The following is an 18913-nucleotide window of genomic DNA, read 5'->3' as shown; positions in this document are numbered from 1 at the left end:
GCTACACTTGCCGCCAAAGGTGGAATATGAAATTGATCACTGATCGATTGGTGGCTGTCTTAGAGGAGGTTGAGTAAAGCGATAAAGGCCCGCTATAACTTCGGATCCTGGGTCGGCCAAGTCCTGGGAATTTCGCTGCCCTTCCTAGCCCATGCGAATTTGGCTCTTTCAGGCCCGTTCAGATCTGCAAAACACCTGACGCCTTCGATAAAGTAGTTTATATCCCATTGAGGACAACCTTCTTCCAATTTCTTGAAATAGTCCTGGAGACAGGGAGAAACCGGTTTTCTGTACAGCTCTAACAGAAGAATATCGATTTTTTCTTGCTTCTGTTGTTTTGAAGCTTCTGTCTCCATATTTTCAACGCCTTATAACGTTATTTGGCTGCTATCTGAATGGAGGGCGTCACGTTAAGGCCGATAACGGTTCACATTAGCTGCGTGGAGAACAATAGGTTGGGGGGGGGAATGGACAAGTTGAAAAAATCACAGCGATTGGGGGCCGGCTAGTCGCATTCAATGGTTTACACGACGTTTTCACTTCGCCGGCCGGGATGGGTGGTGGCCCAGCGCTAAAGACCAGATATGCTCGGCCGAAGGAACAATATATTTCCGCTAACGGGAGTCCTTGGCAGGGGAACAGTTCTCTGTACCTTGATTGCCATTCGTAAAACAAACAACTTCTGATGCCCTTAAATTTCGAGGTTGAAAGAAATCTAGCCACTATGAAACGGCGCCTTCTCCACGGAGAGATTTCCTACTCAGTGGCCAAGGATAAGGAAATCAACATTCTTCACAGACTTGGATACTGCAAGAAGCAGAGCCAGTTTATTGCGGACGTTGCTAGTAGAGAGCAATGGGTCAAAGGCGTTGTTGCGCATCATCTGAATGTTGACCCTTCAAGATGCCATATTGCAAATGCAACAAATGAATGGTTCTGGGGCAGCTTCAATCTATGTATCCCAGTTACTATTCAAGATTGGACAAGAGAACAGCCCGGAGATCGCGTGCTTCTCCGACTTCCTCTTCTGTATAAAGTCGGCGAAGAATTTAGACCGGGCAACGCCGACGAAAAAGTGAGATGTGAGGCCGGCACTTACGCCTGGCTACAAGAAAATCACCCTCACATTCCCATCCCACGACTTTACGGGTTCTCACTGTCCTCGGGCGAATCGGTAGGCCTCTCTTAGTTTTGCAAATAGTGAAGCTCGCTAATAGTTCTAGTTTACTACGATAAGGAATCTGCCATTCTTAACCAGATGGTACCATCGTATACGTCGCCAGATATACTTGTGGATCAGCAGATTTATATGGCCTGAACCCATTATTCCGTCCCAATACGCTCGTCATCTGCCCAGTTGGTCTGCGGATCAACGATGCAAATTCCTAATTCATCACAGCTTCAAGTGGACGATTAATATGTTGATCGCCGCCGCTATGCTTCGCTTGCACATGAAGAATGGAAATAGTTCCGTGTCGGGAAAGTATTGCGGGAATCAACCCACACCGCCATCGAGCCCTCTCCAGCGCTGCATTGACTCAGGGTATCTGTGAGATTGGACACGGTGGGCAAAGCACTGTCTAGCGGCTTCGAAGCGCTGGTATTCGCAGTTATAAGCTTGCTATCTACCCCTTCGTTAGTAAATCTTCAGCAACGACTTGTGGTTATCCTACTAAAAGGCGTATTTCGAAGTAAGGGAATCTCTGGTAGATCGGATATTGCAGCTGAAGGGAAGGAATGGCTTGGGAGATTCCGATCCGTTGTCGAAGCAACGAGCAGGGGAATATATATACACGACCCCATTGATTGCGAAAGCCTTTACTTATATACAGATCATCTTGTTCCTGTGTTACTACATTTCCTACTTAGGAGATGGGTCGACTTCCACCAGGTGATTGTGCTTGGAGCTTGTGATAGTAATAGCCTGCTTCCATGCACGAAAGTAACTAACGCATACAACCATAGATGATCACACTATGCCATAGATTATGCAGGAGTACCTTGGTTCTGCATTTCTGTGCACTTACCTGTAGCATTCATTGGCACACATCCAATATTTATGAATGGCCCGCTGCCCTCATACATATGGGATTCTTTCAACTATTTGTGATTCTGCATCGTGTATTAGGTGATTTGACTAAATCGGTATGAATCCTCCTACCTTCAGTGGGTCTCTTTCACGCCCTTCTTACGGGTCGGGCTGGGCTTGACGACTGCCTCCTTATAATGCCCTCCAGAGTACAGAGCAGCGCGAGCTTATGGTGATGGTAGACCGGCTTCGGCGCACTTGATGCTTGGAAAAGTAAGTACAGAAACTAGGGGTTTCAAATTACTTCACAAACTTTTCAGGCAGTTATCAAGATAAAAGAAAATATTTCTGACCAGCTCCAGCCACGAGACTTTAAAAGAGTTATAGATTGAAATTCCATCATTCTTTGTGAACCAATTCCCAGTAATCCTCACCTACATTATTCCCGGACTTAGTCTAATTAGATTCCCGCTCAAAGCGCAGAGAACAAAAGGTAAACTTACTAGCTCACTACCGTGTAAATTTGGTCTCGCTTTGGTCGTGCTCGCGTTAATATTCTCCTCATTTCTAGTCGGTTTGGGAGCCGCCCCCTCCGCACCTGTGTCATTTAGTGCCCTTATTCTTTGCTCGAGTTTATCGAGATGTGCAATAGACTGTACGTGGCGTGGTTTATCATTTAGCTTCATTGTTCCAGCTCGCTTCGTGCAACAGAAACGCTCGATTCTCCGAAAGACAAGAAGGTAGGAGAGAAGAAGCTTAGGCGCTCGCCTCGATAGATTCGTTCGTACGTACTGTAGCATCTGAAATATCAGTCGACTAAATTGCTGTCTTTCCCTGTAGCGTCTGTGCCTTCCACCACATTGGGCCCACCAGTGACTAAAGAGCGCACTGCTAGAACCCGTCAAGAGCTTAGATGCTGCCGCCGCGGCCCTGACCAGCGTTATTATGGACGCACCCGGCCCGGCCATCTCACTGAAGGCAGCTGGTCTAACGCAGACAATCCAGGGCTCGACGGCCTTACCGCCTTTTACTCCTTACACTCGGCCGCCCGGGCGCCGTTGCCGACCGGTGCGAGGTCACTAACTCTATCTACAAAGGGGGTATTATAGATATACCTCGGGTCAATCCAGCCGTACCGACTTTCTCATACAGACCCATACCGCCAGCTCTGCTCCTTATACACCCTTCCAGATTCGTGTTAAGCGTGAATGCACTTATACAGTGTGTGTGTGTGTGTGTGTGTGTGTCTCATTTACCCTGACCTCTCCCCTGAGGGATATGCAGGCTACAACTACTGTACCTATCCTTGTCTATCCTACATTGGCCAATTACATGCAGACGAATTTGGAGCCTCGTCACGGCCTATGACGTCCTTGCTGTTGCGCGCGGCTTTGGAACCTCTGGGATGCTTCTGCAAAGTCCAGCACTGCGTTGACAGTGCTGCCCTGAGCAGAGCCACTTACCTTCTTCCGTCCGTTTCCTTCCCTTCCTCCCAGCATAAGTGATGTATTGTTAAAATTAGTCCCTATCTCTTGACGTAGTTTCCGCCTTAGATCAGCCAGTTTCGGGCAGTCCACCAGGACATGCACGACCGTCTCCTTTGCACCGCATTCACATTTGTCGTCTTCACGGAACCGATATGCTTTGGCGTGTGAGGCCAGCCACGAGTGGCCGGTCCGGAGCTGCGTTAGTAGGTAGGCCCTGTTTCGCGGTAGGGTGCCGTACAGGTGCCTGGTGTGGTTCGCCGGCAGCGAGGCGTCGATGCGCCTGAGATGCGCCCCTTTGCTTGACGACTTCCATTCGCTGACCCATTCGGCCAAGATTCTGTCTCGAATAAATGCTTTCTCTCGCGAGAGCAGGTTCTGAAACGGATGTGATGGTTGTGTTCCGACTGCTTCTTTGGCCAGACGGTCTGCTGCGTCGTTTCCGGGGTTATCGCAATGGCTGGGGATCCATTGAAGGCGGATGCTAACATCGTGCAACTTCAACTCTCGGGCCGACTTGGTGATGGCGCGTACGATGTGTTGTCCAGACCCGTTACGTTGGTTCGCCAGTGTTTGCAGGGCGGACTTGCTGTCGCTAATGATGGTTACCGTTCTCTTGTCTTGGGTCTGTCCCGCATGTCTCTCTTCCGGGTTGATTAGCTCGATGGCCTGCTGTATCCCGATGAGCTCGGCCGCATGGATCGACCAGTGGGTGGCTGACCCGACGCAGACCTTGCGCGATACCTCTACATTTCCCTGCCGATCTAGGATCACCGCTGCCGCTCCGATCTTGTCTTTCTGTGCCGATGCGTCGGAGTATATTAGCTCGGCTGCCTCTGTCCTGAGGCGATCGGCTTCCTCCATTGCCTTAACCTGGTCTGATTCAATAGTTATCGTTTCAAATATCGGTGGATCCCACGGCGCTGGCGGGTTTGGGTCAATTGTTTCGAGTAACTCCAGTCGCTCCAGGTCCATGGTCTTCATCGTTTCGGCCATGGGGAGCCGAGGGCCCGTGCCCACGTGGCGGCTTCGTCTTCGGCTTCGCGCTAGCACATCTTGAACAGGGTGATTGCTTGGAAGCGTGTAGAGGCGCGCGACGACGTTCTGAGCCCGTTGCTTGAGCCGCAGCCGCGTCGGTAATACATGCGCCTCGACCTCCAAGGTCTTCGTTGCTACTGTCCTGAACGCTGAGAGGGCCCGGATCAGCGCCGCTCTCTGTACCGTTTCGAGCATTCTCAGGTGCGTCTTGTCCTTCAGTGGATTGTGCCACACTGTCGATGCGTAGTCCATGGCAGGAGCCACACAGGCTTGATACAGCTGCCTCGTCTGGGCCGGCCGGAGGTGCCTCAAGCCTCCCAGCGCGACGTTCACCTTGGTGGCTCGTTTGACCGCCTGTTGCACGTGTTGCTTCCAACGCAGCTCCCTGTCGAACACCACTCCCAGGAGTTTGGCTGTGGGGGACGGTTGGATGGTGGACCCGTTCATCACGAGCTGTCCCTTTTCGTGTTCACTCTTCTTCCGCGTGATGTGGATCAGTTCGGTCTTCTCTACCGCGAAGCAGGACCCGGTGCGTCTGGCCCACTCTTCGATCCGTGGGATGTCTTCCTCTTGGATCTTCTTGATATTCTCCTCCGCTGACCGTCCGGCTCGCCACCGGAAGTAGTCGTCAATGTACGCTGACGCGCCTCCGTGGTAGTCGACCGGCTGGTCCACCAGTTCCGAGTTGAAGAATGTAAAGAGAATCGGGGAGAGCGGAGACCCTTGTGCCAGGCCCGCGTTTTCCAGCGGTGCCACCGTCGACTCAAAGTCATCGAAGGAGATGTTCGCTTGACGGTCTTCCATGAAGCTCCGGATCCATTTCCTGGCTGTGGTGGGGATCCCTTTCGTCTTGAGCTGCGCGTCCAGGCTTCCCTTGTTCACTCCGTTGAAAGCTCCTTTCAGGTCAAATGCCACCAGGGTGACCACCTTCATTTTCAACCATGCTCGGTCTATCGCGTTAGCCAGCACAAGCAGTGCCTGTTCGGTTGTCCGGCCGGGCCGGCCTCCGAACTGTGTGTCTGGGAGTAGGCCATGTGTTTCTGCATAGTAGGTGAGCCGTCTGGCCACTACTGCTTCGAGGAGCTTTCCAAGCGTGTTCAGAAGCGAGATGGGTCGGTATGCTCCCGGGACCGAATAGTCCGGTTTGCCGGGTTTGCGCAGCACCACGATCCTCGCGCGTTTCCACTGTTGAGGGTAGTGGCCCAGTTCGATCGAGGCAAGGAAGATGCGGGTGATCACCTTGCTGATGTAGTGCCAGAGGTGTTTCCACACCAGGGTCGGAATCCCGTCCTCCCCCGGTGCGGTAGTGCCTTTTGCAGCTTTGAGGGCCCTGTGAATCTCCAGCTCCGTTACGGGTTCCCATGCGATCTCCTCTCTCTCAGGCGTGATCGTTCCCTCGTCAGGTTCTGCCATTTCTGGAAAGAAGGACTTTATGAATAGCCTTGCCTTGTCCTCGTTGTCCGCAACTTCCTCAGTTCCCACCCTCAGAGGTGGGACTTTGCCGTACGATTCCGGGGGACCCATGTAAGATGCGGCTTTCCACAGGTGTCCTTCGCCAGCGCTGTCTAGAAACTCTTTCCAGTGCGTTGCTTTTGCTTTCTCTATCGCTCTGGTCCATGCTCGGCGTTTCTCACGCATCTCCGCGAAGAGGATCGCGGTCTGAGGATCTCGGGAGCCTTTGGCGGCACAGCTTTCTTGCCATCTGCGTCGGGCTCGGTTCGCCTCGCCTTGTTGTGTCTTCAGCTCCGGTGTGAACCATCGTTTCGAGTAAGGCGATGGCTTCGCTGTTGGAACGTGTCGATCGATGGCATCTTTAGTAGATGTGACCAGCATCTCGACAGCCTGTTCAAGCTCCTCCCTTGATCCCATCTCAGGTAGCGGATCTAGTGCCGCCTGCACTGCCTGTCCGATTTTCTCACAGTTGGCGCGTTCATATGCTCTTCTGGGCTTGGCATCGGCCGCACGGTCTGGCCGGAGCGACCATTCCGAGTACGTCGCGCGGTGGTCCGATCCATAGTTGTCGTGGTACAGGTGGCATTTGATCAGTCTCTCACGGGAGTCGGTCACCGTCAGGTCGATGGTGGACGTCTTCCCTGGCCTGCTTAAAGACCAATAGGTCGGTGCTCCCCGGGGGAGGCACCATTGGAGTCTGTTTGCCTGGAAGAAGCTGACCAGTTCCTCTGCGTGTTCTATGAAAGCGTGGTAAACCTCTCTATTGCCCCAGGCTGGGTGGTGTCGATTGAAGTCTCCCGCGAGGATGAGTACAGTTGGTTTATCAGAGCTCTGTCTTGCCTGCCGGATGGTCGACTGGATCTCGTCCAACATTGGCTGTATGGAGACCTCCTCGGCGGATTGATAGAGTCCGAACGGCGGGATGTACACCGAGAAGAGCAGGATCTGGGTGGCGGTAGTCCACATTCTGACGGCTGTGACGTCTGGGTGATTGCATTTCATTTGGCGGTGCACAGACGTGGAGATCCTCCTATTGACATACAATAGGCTTCGTTTCCGCGTGTTCTCCTCTTGGATGGTTGGTTGGTAGAGGCGCCAGGCGCTGTGGTTGACGTGCGTCTTGTACGCCGTAAGTGGCGGTTCCTGGACGAGCAAAACATCAAGATTCCGTGTTTCCGTGTCGTTGATCAGGGCCTCCATGCCCGCTCTCGATCTGTAGATGTTCAGTTGCAGCAAGCGAAGGTTTGGTTCTGTCATTGCATGTGGGGTGGTTCGGCAGGGTTCTGGCAGTTTTTGTCTCCTGTTGGGTGGTCTCCGTTACAGTCCAAGCACTTCGGCCTCACACCCGGGGGACAATTTTGTCTCTCGTGGGTGCCCGCACAGTGTCCGCACCTTGCCTTTTCTTTGCATGACCACGCTAGATGGCCGAAACCCTGACATCGGTGGCACCTCTTCCTCCTGACCTGATAGGGCTCGACACTGCCGATGTATCGTTGTCCAACGATGAGGCCGTTGTTGACCATCCACTCCGCTGCCTCCGGCGAGTCGAACCAAATCCCCAGCGAGCCATGGGTGCCTGGCACTTTGTCTCTCCGCCGGAGCCATGCGCCATGAAAGATTGTATTTGCTACTAGCTGCTCTGGTTCAGAGAGCATGCTGAAGGACCTAACCTAGGTATAGGCCTCCGTACCAATATTAAATACAAGAGGAGGTGACCAAGCCTCCACCACACTTCCCCGTAGTCCATCCCGCCTCTTGCCCGAAGACTCACGTTCAATCACTACTTCGGGGGTCCAGCCCCGGCAAAGCCTTCGCCCATGCCCCTTTCATGGTTTGCTCCTTAAGCCTATGTCGGTACACCATGCCCGCTGCCCTATATACCCTTTCCATAGACCGACACGCGCATCCGTCCTCTCGAGCCACATAGAAGGTGTTGTAGACAGTCCTCGTCCATCAGCCATCGCCTCCATTATGTGCTACGCCCCATGACTGTTACATCACTTCGCGTTGCCCTGCCGAATCTCTTCTCTCCACAGGGCCGACCGTGTCTCGCAGGCTCTGCTCAGGTGGCACTCCTAGCCAGGCAGCGCGTCCTGTAACGTTTCCAGCCCACTAACCAATGGTATCTTCGTCTCCTCAACAAGTCCCAGCCGATGGCTGTTGAAGCCCTGAGTGCCGGCACTTCCGTAGTCCCAGCTCCATTTGCATAGGGAGTTGCCAGCTTCTCCGTGGTATTTGTTCGGAATCCTTCGTAGGTACCGTAGTTCGATCGCCGGAGGGCGGCAGCAGGAGTATAAGCCAGGTTGCCCGGTTCAGCGTACCTGGGCGAATATCCCTTTTTACTTCGTTCGCAGAGTATGCCGTCCCACTAATATCCCTCCTAAGAGGCCACTCCGCTGTGGTAGTGTTCCTCCGAGCGCTGCACCGGTGAAGGCAGCCGCCTCCCAGCGACCAGGTACTGTCCCCATTCCTCCCGTTCCCTTAACGACGCTCTGCAACTTGCATCCCCATCCTCATTTCGCCTTTCCCTTAACGACGCCCTCGCACCCAACTTTTATCGAAGTGTTGTTGTTGATTTTGGGGTGTACGCGAGCGCAGGGCATCACGTTCCTTCCAAGTGAAAACTCTGCACACCACCACAGGTGTCCTTTCAGGTGGCCTCCGGGCATCTTTTTCAGTCGAGTCATCGAGATGACCTTTCCTACTTAGAATCTGGTCCCTTTTGAAGATTGAAGCCACCCGTCGGATGGTTTTCATACCCATTTGGTTGGCAGTCCTGTGTTGTGCAAAAGCAGTTTGTCGCTGACTTCATCAGGCGAGTTACCACCACCACACCTCCAACCATGAGAATCATTTAGCAAGAGGATCTCTATCGTAAGAGCATCTCTCCAGTACCCAGGCTGCACCGCGGGGAGGCGATTCTCTTTTGCAGCCCCCCACTTATACAGTGGCGTTCAAAATCGGCTTCCATATCAACGTATAACTAGTTTGGTTTCCAGACCCTAATGTAAATGGTCTAACCATATATGGCTAGTTCTTATACCATGGCATGTTTCTAAAAGTAAATGGTACAGTATTGGACAGGTAAATGTATTGTATCCATTCAAATACAAGTATTTCCTTTACGGAGGTTGCTGGAAGATTCGATGCAAACATGTAAATATCACGATAGTTCGATCTAGCAATCTGCCAACAACTGCCAGTCGCTACGAAGTTCGTAGAGACAGGCACCCTTATGAGCCTATCGTATTGAGAAAAGATAGATAGGTGCCACGGTACTTATATGCCCAAACAAACTTCTTCCTTGCTTGCGGTTTGGGTTTGATAGGCGTCTAAATTATGTAGGTTGCAGGCTAATATGTAAATGTTCATGCTAGGTTCGTCGGTGCCGTATCCGTCTGGGGAAAATGACCAACAGCGCCTTTGTCATTGATACTGCCTCTGAGGCCCAAGCGTTTGTTCCATGGGATGGAGGCTTAGATTATGCCCCCACTGCGGGCCATTGGAACGCCTCCCCGCACCGTACCTTGCAGGAACCAACTGCGTTGCCGCTTGAGAGATGATAGAAAGATCTAGTGGAAAATCATCAGCTTATAAATTTCCCAGCTTTCCCAAACCCTTCTTTCGAAATGAGATTAGAATATAGGGGATAATGAGATTTTAACTGCGACGAAATGTGATAAAAGAAACCCCCCCGGACGCATGGCCTAGCGCAAGAGTACCACCAGCCTCGACTGTCCAGCAGGTTGACCGATACTCTACAGGAAGCCATAATAACTTTCTACCCTGGAGGCCTACCCACTGATCTTCCAGTGTAGGTACTTCAAGGTTGGTTTCTAGTGATTTGGACGAATCATTGTAATACCAGGGTTGAATATTAAGGGAGCCCAGGTTTGTTATTAAGCAGGGACTATTATTTGAAAAGCTTAGTTCATAAACGCGGCCTTCAATGGTGAAGGTCTGTAGTTCCGCGCCAGTGGTGGGATCCCAGAGCTTGACCGTCCAGTCATGAGAGCCCGACGCCAGGAGCCGGCCGTCCGGTGAGAAGGCCACACAGCTAACCCAGCCTGAGTGGCCCTCCAGGGTCTGCAGTTCCGCGCCCGTGGTGGGATCCCAGAGCTTGACCGTCCTATCATGAGAGCCCGACGCCAGGAGCCGGCCGTCCGGTGAGAAGGCCACAGAGCGAACCCAGCCTGAGTGGCCCTCCAGGGTCTGCAGTTCCGCGCCCCAGGATTCCTCACCTTTAAGTGATCGATGTATCCAGCTAGATGCCTCTTTCTTGAAGTTCTCTTTGATTATCGATCTCCTTGGAGCAAACACGAGGCCTGAACAGTAGAGCTGAAGAGGTGCAACATCAGCTATCTGTCTATTCTTTAGGATAAATCTTCTCGCGTCATGAAGAAATTCTGATATTTCAGGGCCACCGTCCTATATTCTTTAGTATTTATATATATAGCATTTTTATCGGCACTTACCCGTATGACCGACTGTAATTCCTTAATTGCCCCCACAACTTTAGACACGATACCGAGAATGCTCATCGTTTCTACCCAGTGAAGAAAATGCGTTTTGAGAAATGCGAAAGCTTGATCCAGCTCGGCTGCCGGGTTCTGACTTTGTATTAGGTGTCTTGTCCAATAGCGACAAGCATATCGCGATATTGGTGGCAGGTGATCATTGGTGTGTATGACGATATCTCTGCGTTGCGTACCATCATCCGGTAAGTTGCAAATATTTTTCTTTAAACTGTGTTGCATAATGTTTAGGCATTGTACGGTGAGCTTTCGATGCACTTCCTTCTCATCGACCCAGAATCGACTGATATTCTTTTTCTTCGGATCTAGAAGGAAGTCTCTAAACGAAAGATGTAACAACCTAACTGGTGCATCGGGATTATCGAGATTGTCGGGTATACTAAGAACAGGGTGGAGCAGGTCCAATAGACTGTTAATATCGTCCACTTCCATATTCAGAAGTTGCGCGAGGGCTTTGGCTGATAGTGGAGTAGCAAGAAGGATAATAACACCGACTATTTCTTTGAACATTTGAACCAACTGCGGCGACTCCCATTCATCTTGACCGGTAAGAAGCTGATTTAACACCGGCATATATGTGCTGTCCATCTTCGACACATATGTGGTCTGATCCGTAAGCACTGCTCTAAGACGATTTTTGGGGTTCCATCTGACATCACTGATAAATCGATACAGGGTGGCGGCAGAAATAAATAACGGCACTGCTCTCTCAACTAGGGACTTGATACACTCATCTCCAGGCCAGTCCGGTGGAAATGAGCGCTCCTGTCTTAGTTTTGAGAACTTATCCTTAAAATATAATTCTATGTCGTGCTTAATCACTGGCATAGGGATCTCATGAATGATTAAATCCTGATGGTCACCGTCGATGTCCTTGAAACCTAGCCTAATTGGCAAGTCGGGTCTGCTTGTCAGTAGAAACCGTAGTTGTACTGACTTTGACTTTTGGACTCGCGGCAAGAGTCGGAGGATAGCTTGTACATCTTCCTGCTTGCATTCATCCAACGCGTCGATTACAATAATCAAGGTTGTAGTCGGGGCCTGTTGTATTCCAAGTAGTGGCTGCAGAAGAAGTTTCTCAAACTGCTCCCTTACTGCCTTTTCTGAAATATTGGGGTCGTTCTCGATTGCTTTTTGGATGCTAGGGATCAGCTGGGGTAGGCTTTTCACTAGTTGTTCAATAAGTGTTGGGAAGAGTCTCTTTGCGTTTTCTCGGTCCTCTTCGCCCCTTTTGAAGAAGAAGCTCGCTCCAAGTAATTTTTTCTCTTTTAGAAGGCGTGCAGCTGTTCGAGAAATTGTCGACTTTCCAGTTCCTGCCATGCCATTTAGCCAGAATATACATTTTGCCTGTACTGATTTCGCCCACTCTTCAATCTCGCCAAGAAGTTCAATTCGGGTTCCTGAAAGACACTCGGTATGGTGGTTCTCGTAGGAATCAAATGCTGCCCCTGTTGCGGCCTGTAATCCGTCTAACCTGATATTTTTGGGGAAAGTCACTGCCATGAGCTGCAGGTCGCCAAGAACCCCGCTCATCAATTCCTCTATCTGACTACTCTTTCCGATCGTACGAGCAGCTTTCGTATACCGATCCAATCTCGAGTCATGCTCCTCTAGCATAACTTTTGCAAATAAGTCGTGTAGATGTGTTACCCGAAGTTTGCAATTTTCAAGGGTTGGCCTTAGAGTAGATTGGGTGGTCTCATCTACGGTTTCGACATACTTTTCAGCGTTTTCGAGGAGCTTGGAGATAAGGGGTAGCTTCGACGCCGAGTTCTTAAAACTCGCGGGGAGGCCTTTGGTGTCCTTGATAGCCTCGTAGACTTGTTGAGTTGCATGGATAATTGTAATAACGGACGAAATCAGACCAAGGACAAGGCCCGCTTCGGCGCCGGACATGATGGGATATCTGTCAGTAGAGTATCAAGTGGACTCCTGAGGCCTTGCGATGCAGACTGCTGACAAGCGATAACAGCGTCAGCTTAGATAGAAAAGCCGGAATAGAGACACGGAATCGATACGCGTAAACCAACAAACATGTGAGACCAGTGGTCGATGGATAAGGCTGACGTAGGGTTGTGTTCGAGCAGGCACTAGTGGATCGGCCCACACTTTGTCCGCAGCCGGCTTCCACGTGATTGACAGCTCTGGATAGAGTATCCATACATTATATATTCATGAGTCACCTGGTTTTCGCTAAGCGCAATTTGAAGAAGCATATTACATAGTTTGTAGCCTAGTGATCGGGTCGAGAATAACTAGAGAGTTGAAGCATGGAATTTTGCAAAGCACTCTGACGTTGTATATAAATGATACTAGACGAATATGAAGCATGAGCTATTTTATAGGACAAAAACAACGAACGAATTCTATCAAAAACCACATAGTTCAATTGATACACCAGCGCTTCGAAAATGACCTTCTGCACTCTCTTTTTTGGCGCAAACAACATCAACGCATCGTTGAAGAAAAGCACCAAAACCCTGGCTAGGATCTTCCTCATACAGCGACCAGTTCTTCCTAAGATAAGCCTTTAACTCGGCAAAGAATTCCTCTATAGGGTTCAAATCAGGCGAATAGGGTGGTAAGTATAGTAGTTTCACCCCAGGATCGAAGCACATCTGCTTTATCCTATCTGAGTGATGGAATGATGCATTATCCATGACGAGGACAGATTTTGGTTCTGGCCACCGCCCACAGTGCTGGAGCAGCTGCCCAATAAAATCTTCGAAGAGGGCGGCATTGGTTGAACCGGTAAAGACACAAGAAAGGATAATGCCATCTTGAGTGTAGGCGGGCAGTATCTGATAACGTTGGCCCCGGTGGAACCTAGACACTTGGACCGGTGTCACACCTAGCCCAACCGCTCCCCCTAAACCCTATCCGTTTATCACATCCAGATTCATCAACGTAGACCAGATGATATGAACTAAATTCGGACAGTTTATGCAGATAGAAATCTCGTAGTTCGGGATTCTGCTCTTTTGCTCTCTGCTGAGCTTTCTTTTTGGTCCAACCCGCGCGATGAAGCGCTCTTTTGACGCTAGCTGTCGATGTTAGTATATCAAATTCGTCTTGAAGAAAGACGACCATCTCATCAACATAAAGGCCGGGTTTCTCGGTGAGGTGATCACAAAGTGCATCAAGCATCGGAGGCGTAATACTTCTAGGCCGGCCAGCACGAATTAGAGGCGGACTGGCACTGCCAAACAACCGTAGGTTTCTTCGGATATGTGTAATAGTACGCTCGCTACATCCGGCAGCACTGGCCATCTGTGATTTAGTTAGTGATTTACTAAGAAACATATGGCAAATAAATTCACGCTTCCATGGCTGAAGATTCCGTGCCATTTTTCCGCGGCCTGGTCTGTCTACAGGGTCGGTCGGTGGCATATTCTGGCTGTATTGATACTTGGGGCTACGTGGCCCGTATTATTTTGATACGCTCTAATACAATGGGGTTAATAACAGTTTGGTTCCATACTATATCGTTCAAGGCTGAGTTACACTCTAACCAATCTTGGTTAAGCTCCATACTAAAGGCCTTGGCAGTTAGGGTTTAAGAAGAAGTTTGTACGTTCTGAGTATAGAAGGCGATTTTGAGCTCAACTGTACACTCGTCATGAGACACTCTCTCCTACAAAGTAGTTGGCTTGGCGTGTATAACTGGGAAAGACGACAAGAGAGTTCAAGGGCAAGCCAATATTGCAACACACTGTACTTGCTTAGGTATTTGTGCCCTATGTCCTATTATTATATCTCACCATATAGTACCTTCTAATTGGCATATAGCCCAAAACAATCACTCCCAGGCCAATCTAAGTTATCTATGGCCTACAGGTACCGTTGTTATAAATATATTTGATAAACCAGTATTCCCTCTCTAGTCAGCCCGAAATTCTCTCAAGCCCATCCTGCTGTCCCTATGCCTTGCAATATCTTGACACCAGCTCAGGGAGCCCCAACCACTCTAACCCCCCTCATTCAAGGGCCTGTCTCTAGGCCTTCTACGCTACACTCGCAAGTCCTAGGGAAAGAGGCTAGCTCATGGGAGCCCGAGGATCTCGATCCTTATTCGCCCCCAGATGTGGCCCATTGCGATCTTTCAGACGATGCCGCCAGCGATACTTCAACTACCTCACCGACTACCGCGCCGGAATATAAGCCTAGCGAAAATTCTCAAAGTACTATACTGAAGAATGAAAACTTTAGCATCACTCTTGAGCTTATAAACAATTATCCTTCGTCTCGAGAAGAAGGATGGGAGATTCACATCCAGATAGACACAAGCGCACAACTTGATAGAGCACAGCGAGAAGAAAAACAGGTACACATTTGCCAAAGGAATACAGTGTGTATGTGTGTGCGTGTGTGTGTATTTCATTTAACCTGACCTCTCTCCTGGGGGTTGTGCAGGCTATCACTACTGTACTTATCCTTATCTATTCTACATTGGCCAATTACATGTATGCTGAACACGGCTTTCGAATGCTTCCACAAAATCTTGTAGTTACTACGTTAACAGCGCCGCGCCTAGCAGAGCCACTTAACTACCTTCCTCTTCCCTAGTATAAGTATGCAAGGTACAGCCGCACCCGAAATCTCCTTCCATGCCATATGTACAGTCTGTTGCAAAACCAGCTTGACACTCCAACACTCTTTGCTCTTTTGTTTAAAGCTTATGCCAAGCCAAACTATAGCGAGAATGGAGTATATATACGTCGATCATAAATGTATATTTATGACTAATACCTAGAGATAGGAGCAAAGGCTGCTTCTATTATATGAATCTCGGTCATGTGATGCTTAGATACCATTCTATACGTAAATAAAACTCGGAGGCGGCCAATCAACCGATGGGGTGGCGTCTCCACGAAACACAGCGGAACAGCAATGAAATGCTGTAAAGCCCGGAACGCTACGATCAGGAGCTCAAAATAGGTGTAAAGAGATGAATGATGATGATCTCTCAGTCTACAGGCCATTTTGGGCCTCTATATATGTGTGTGTAAAAGGGCTAACCCTACATGAGCCGTATATAAGTGGATATGCCAGGGGGCCGTATGAGGTCACGTGATGTAATATCCGACAATAAACACTATATATAAACTAGTAGGTTTCATCATGGCATTTAACAAAGGGCAAGAGTGTTGAAGTGTCAAGCTGGTTTTGCAACAGACTGTATGAATTGACGTGTTGGGATTAGCTTCTGGGGCTATTTTGGAGTAAGATTGGTGTTATTCACTATTACTATACCCGGCCCACACAGGTCCAAGGGCCCAAAGGGGTGTGGACTACGTCTGCGGTCCTTGCCTTATTGCAAACAAGACAAAGAACCTTATTTTGCTTTAGACAGTGTTTGCATCCTGTACCCAGTAACTCGTCCTCTCGGTTGGTTGGAAATCCAGGGGAAGGAAATCGACGTCATGATCGGTGTATTGAACGGTCTGACTTTGCACAGCGTCTCGGATGGTCTCTCTAGCTGACACTTTAGGAATTTAGTATATTACATTTCTAATAATGCAGAGTACGTACCTATAACCAGCATTGGGCCACACCGGCAGCTCATTTGCCGTTTCATCGCTACGGGCACGTCTACCTTTCCTGGGTATTCTTCAATACGCCTCGAGCACACGCCTTGTACAGAGCCATAGATATATAGACGAAGTATCTATTTTATTAGCATGCCCTCATACTTGGATATACCCTACCTTACCATGGTCTGTCGATCTTCTCTCAGTAGTGGCTGCATCCATCCCTTCAAGGGTATGGTGTCATCTTGCAGCCGTTAGCCAGTTTCTTTCTCTCGTATTGGAGACGCTTACTTTTGTCGTCAACATCACAGATTGCGTGCACCTCCTTGACTGGTAGCTCCCCTGATATCGCCCCGTGTAAGAAGGCTCTCAGGTAGGGGATCAATGCAGCAATTCCTACACCACTCCCGATCATCAAGATGTGACTATACCGTTTTAGGTCTGGAGTTCTGCCATATGGACCTTCAACAATAGCAAGAAGCTCCTGGGACTTTTTGAAATCGGCAAGATTTCGCGTTAACCCCCTTCGCTGTGATATTAGAAGCCAGAAACGAAACGCATTCTCATTCTCTATACCCTCTTGCTCGTCACCACTTTCTTCCGTCTCTTCATCTACCCACGTACTTATTTGCTCTAAATCCCCAGCCTCCGGGTAGCGCTGTCGAGCGGCCGTCTCACAAGGCGTATTACGGTCTCCCATAGGATTAGGGGACTGCAGCACGCAAAATGGTTTATCCGCTAAAATTCTTAGGGAGCTTGCGGCTGGGAACGAGACATAGACGTACTGCCCCGGGGCCAATTCCCAGCCTCGAGTACCTTTAATAGAGATCTTTAGAAAACTAGTAGATCCTTTGTATTGAACAACGGTTGCCTTGGGCAGCTGCCCGAGGCGGTTTCGGTAGAGAATGATCCGGGCCCGATATATCAGGAAGGCCACCATAAGGAAGGCTGCCGTAATAAGGACCACGATATCATTATCCAAGGGCAGCCGGATTTTCTTTTTCAGGTGCAGCCAGACAAGCACCATCCCAGCAACCGCTAGAGCGGAATGATATATGAGGAATTGATCGTATGAGGTTCGCCTAAAGAAGCTGTGAGAGAGAAGGACGAGTGTAGAAAAAACTAGAGTAGCCTGTATCAACCGCGTTAGGCTTAACTACGGATACTCCTCGGGATGAAGTGGAACTAACCGCGAGGCCGTATCTCTGGGCCACATCTTTCAGATTCAAGCCCGTCGTCTTTGTGGCAATGATTGCGTGAACGGTTCCTTGCACAAAGGCCATCCAGCCCACTGCTCGATGTAGACGCTGATAGCCTAGCAGGGAGATACCGAGCGTATCGGCAGCGAGGCTCGGTCGGTTTCCAAGGTAGAGAGGGATGAAATGCGCTATCGCCAAAGACCCTGCCCGAGAGCCTGCGTGACGGAGGTCATCCACAGCGACCACGTTGCAGGTTAGCGTGCAACCCCAGTGAAGCACCAGCAGAAGTGCTTCGGCGCGGGTTATGGGCTGTAGCCACCACCTCCGGCGACGGAAAAGGAATGGTAAGAGAAAATGCTTTGCGTAGAATTTCCGAAGAGGGAGTTTTCTTATGAGACCAAGGGCCCATAGTGCTAGCAGAAGGCCCCCCAGGACATAGCTATAGATGGTCAACAAGTCCATTTTGCTAGGTTAAGGTACTAACCTACTCGCATTCATGGAGCGTATAATATCTAATATAGCCACCAGTAGCGGTGCGGGGTATGGGAATGGCTCACTCTTTTGCGACACTAGGGGCTTAATCAGTATCCCACCTAAGGATATAAATCCCCATCGGCTAGGACGCCTTGCACAACTATGCCATTTGGATCTTCTGTTATTAATCCGAGAACCCAACACACCCCCGGTCAGTCACGCCCTTTATGCGGAGCAGAGAACAGAAAAACGAGAGGGCGCGGTTCAAGAGAGGGAAAAGCAGTCTCTTTATAAAAGGACACGATCTACACGTTTTTCACAATCTCAGTGTATACATCTTGACTGAGGCGGAAGGAAAGTACGCCCAGTATAGCACTTACGGCGGTGAGGGCGGCCCTCCGCCCAAGTCCAAGCTGGTCAGTTGCTTGCCCTGGGAGGACAGAGAGAACGCCGCCTCCATCTAAGTGGACTTTCTAACATTTCCGGGTAGAACGGTGCCCTAGCCAACTCACACCGGCGTTATGAATTCGCCCACAGCTCAGACCAACAGAGTGATATCGATCGAGCTCTTAAGAGGGCCTTCAATGCCGCACGCGCGCTTCACGTCAAGTGTAACGCTAGGGTCTACCTTCTAGTCAGTAATGGTAAGGGGTTTCTCAGTCATACCTATCCGGAAAATGTCAAACATTGGCCTCCACCCAAAACAATATTAGTATGTTCCCGTCGCCCGTGAATAGAGACCCCGATTGACAGTAGGTCTAGAAAAAGTGGTTTCCAGCCATGGAGAGAAGGGACCCAAGTAGCTACGTTGGCGGGGGAGACTGCCCCTTCCAGTTCAGCCACGCCCCAACGCCTAATGGTCAGGTCGAGGCCCCTAATATGGCTTCATCACAGCAGGGGCTTGAACACCTTGATGCAGGAGAATTTCAGGCTGAATTCCTGGTTGATGATGATGATGAATATCAGGGTCTTGCACCACTACAGGGATTTCTAGAGACCACATCGTAATCCACCATGTAGTAAGTCTATATATAGAAAGTAAGGGTCACTGCCATAGAATTTGTTTCGATGCTTTGAGCCATCGAGCAAACTATTACAGTAGTTAAATATTTAGTGGGGATGATAAGCTAGAGCTCGAGGCAGGACCATTATGGTTAAGTGGTTGCCAAGA

At 49.8% G+C, this 18913-nt stretch overlaps 3 protein-coding genes across 3 annotated transcripts; 1 reads left to right on the top strand and 2 right to left on the bottom strand.

Annotated features, from left to right (window-relative positions):
• Nucleotides 1-10843: 10843 nt before the first annotated feature.
• GIQ15_03620 (WD domain-containing protein) lies at nt 10844-12434 on the bottom strand (the record flags this gene model as incomplete). The annotated part of the gene is made up of 3 exons (XM_033551037.1): nt 10844-10857; nt 10919-11424; nt 11476-12434. 3 exons carry the CDS (start codon nt 12432-12434, stop codon nt 10844-10846), a joined length of 1479 nt encoding a protein of 492 aa, XP_033408198.1.
• Nucleotides 12435-16295: 3861 nt separating this feature from the next.
• On the bottom strand, nt 16296-17730 carry GIQ15_03619 (uncharacterized protein; the record flags this gene model as incomplete). The annotated part of the gene is made up of 2 exons (XM_033551036.1): nt 16296-17201; nt 17260-17730. The coding sequence occupies 2 exons, from the start codon at nt 17728-17730 to the stop codon at nt 16296-16298; spliced, it is 1377 nt and encodes a 458-aa protein (XP_033408197.1).
• Nucleotides 17731-17969: 239 nt separating this feature from the next.
• Nucleotides 17970-18750, top strand: GIQ15_03618 (uncharacterized protein; the record flags this gene model as incomplete). Its single annotated transcript, XM_033551035.1, has 3 exons — nt 17970-18158; nt 18233-18454; nt 18505-18750. The coding sequence occupies 3 exons, from the start codon at nt 17970-17972 to the stop codon at nt 18748-18750; spliced, it is 657 nt and encodes a 218-aa protein (XP_033408196.1).
• Nucleotides 18751-18913: the final 163 nt, after the last annotated feature.

Source organism: Arthroderma uncinatum (genome assembly GCF_011692745.1).
Source record: "Arthroderma uncinatum strain CBS 119779 chromosome Unknown scaffold2, whole genome shotgun sequence".
Classification (NCBI taxonomy): domain Eukaryota; kingdom Fungi; phylum Ascomycota; class Eurotiomycetes; order Onygenales; family Arthrodermataceae; genus Arthroderma; species Arthroderma uncinatum.
This window is presented reverse-complemented; position numbering and strand designations above follow the sequence as displayed.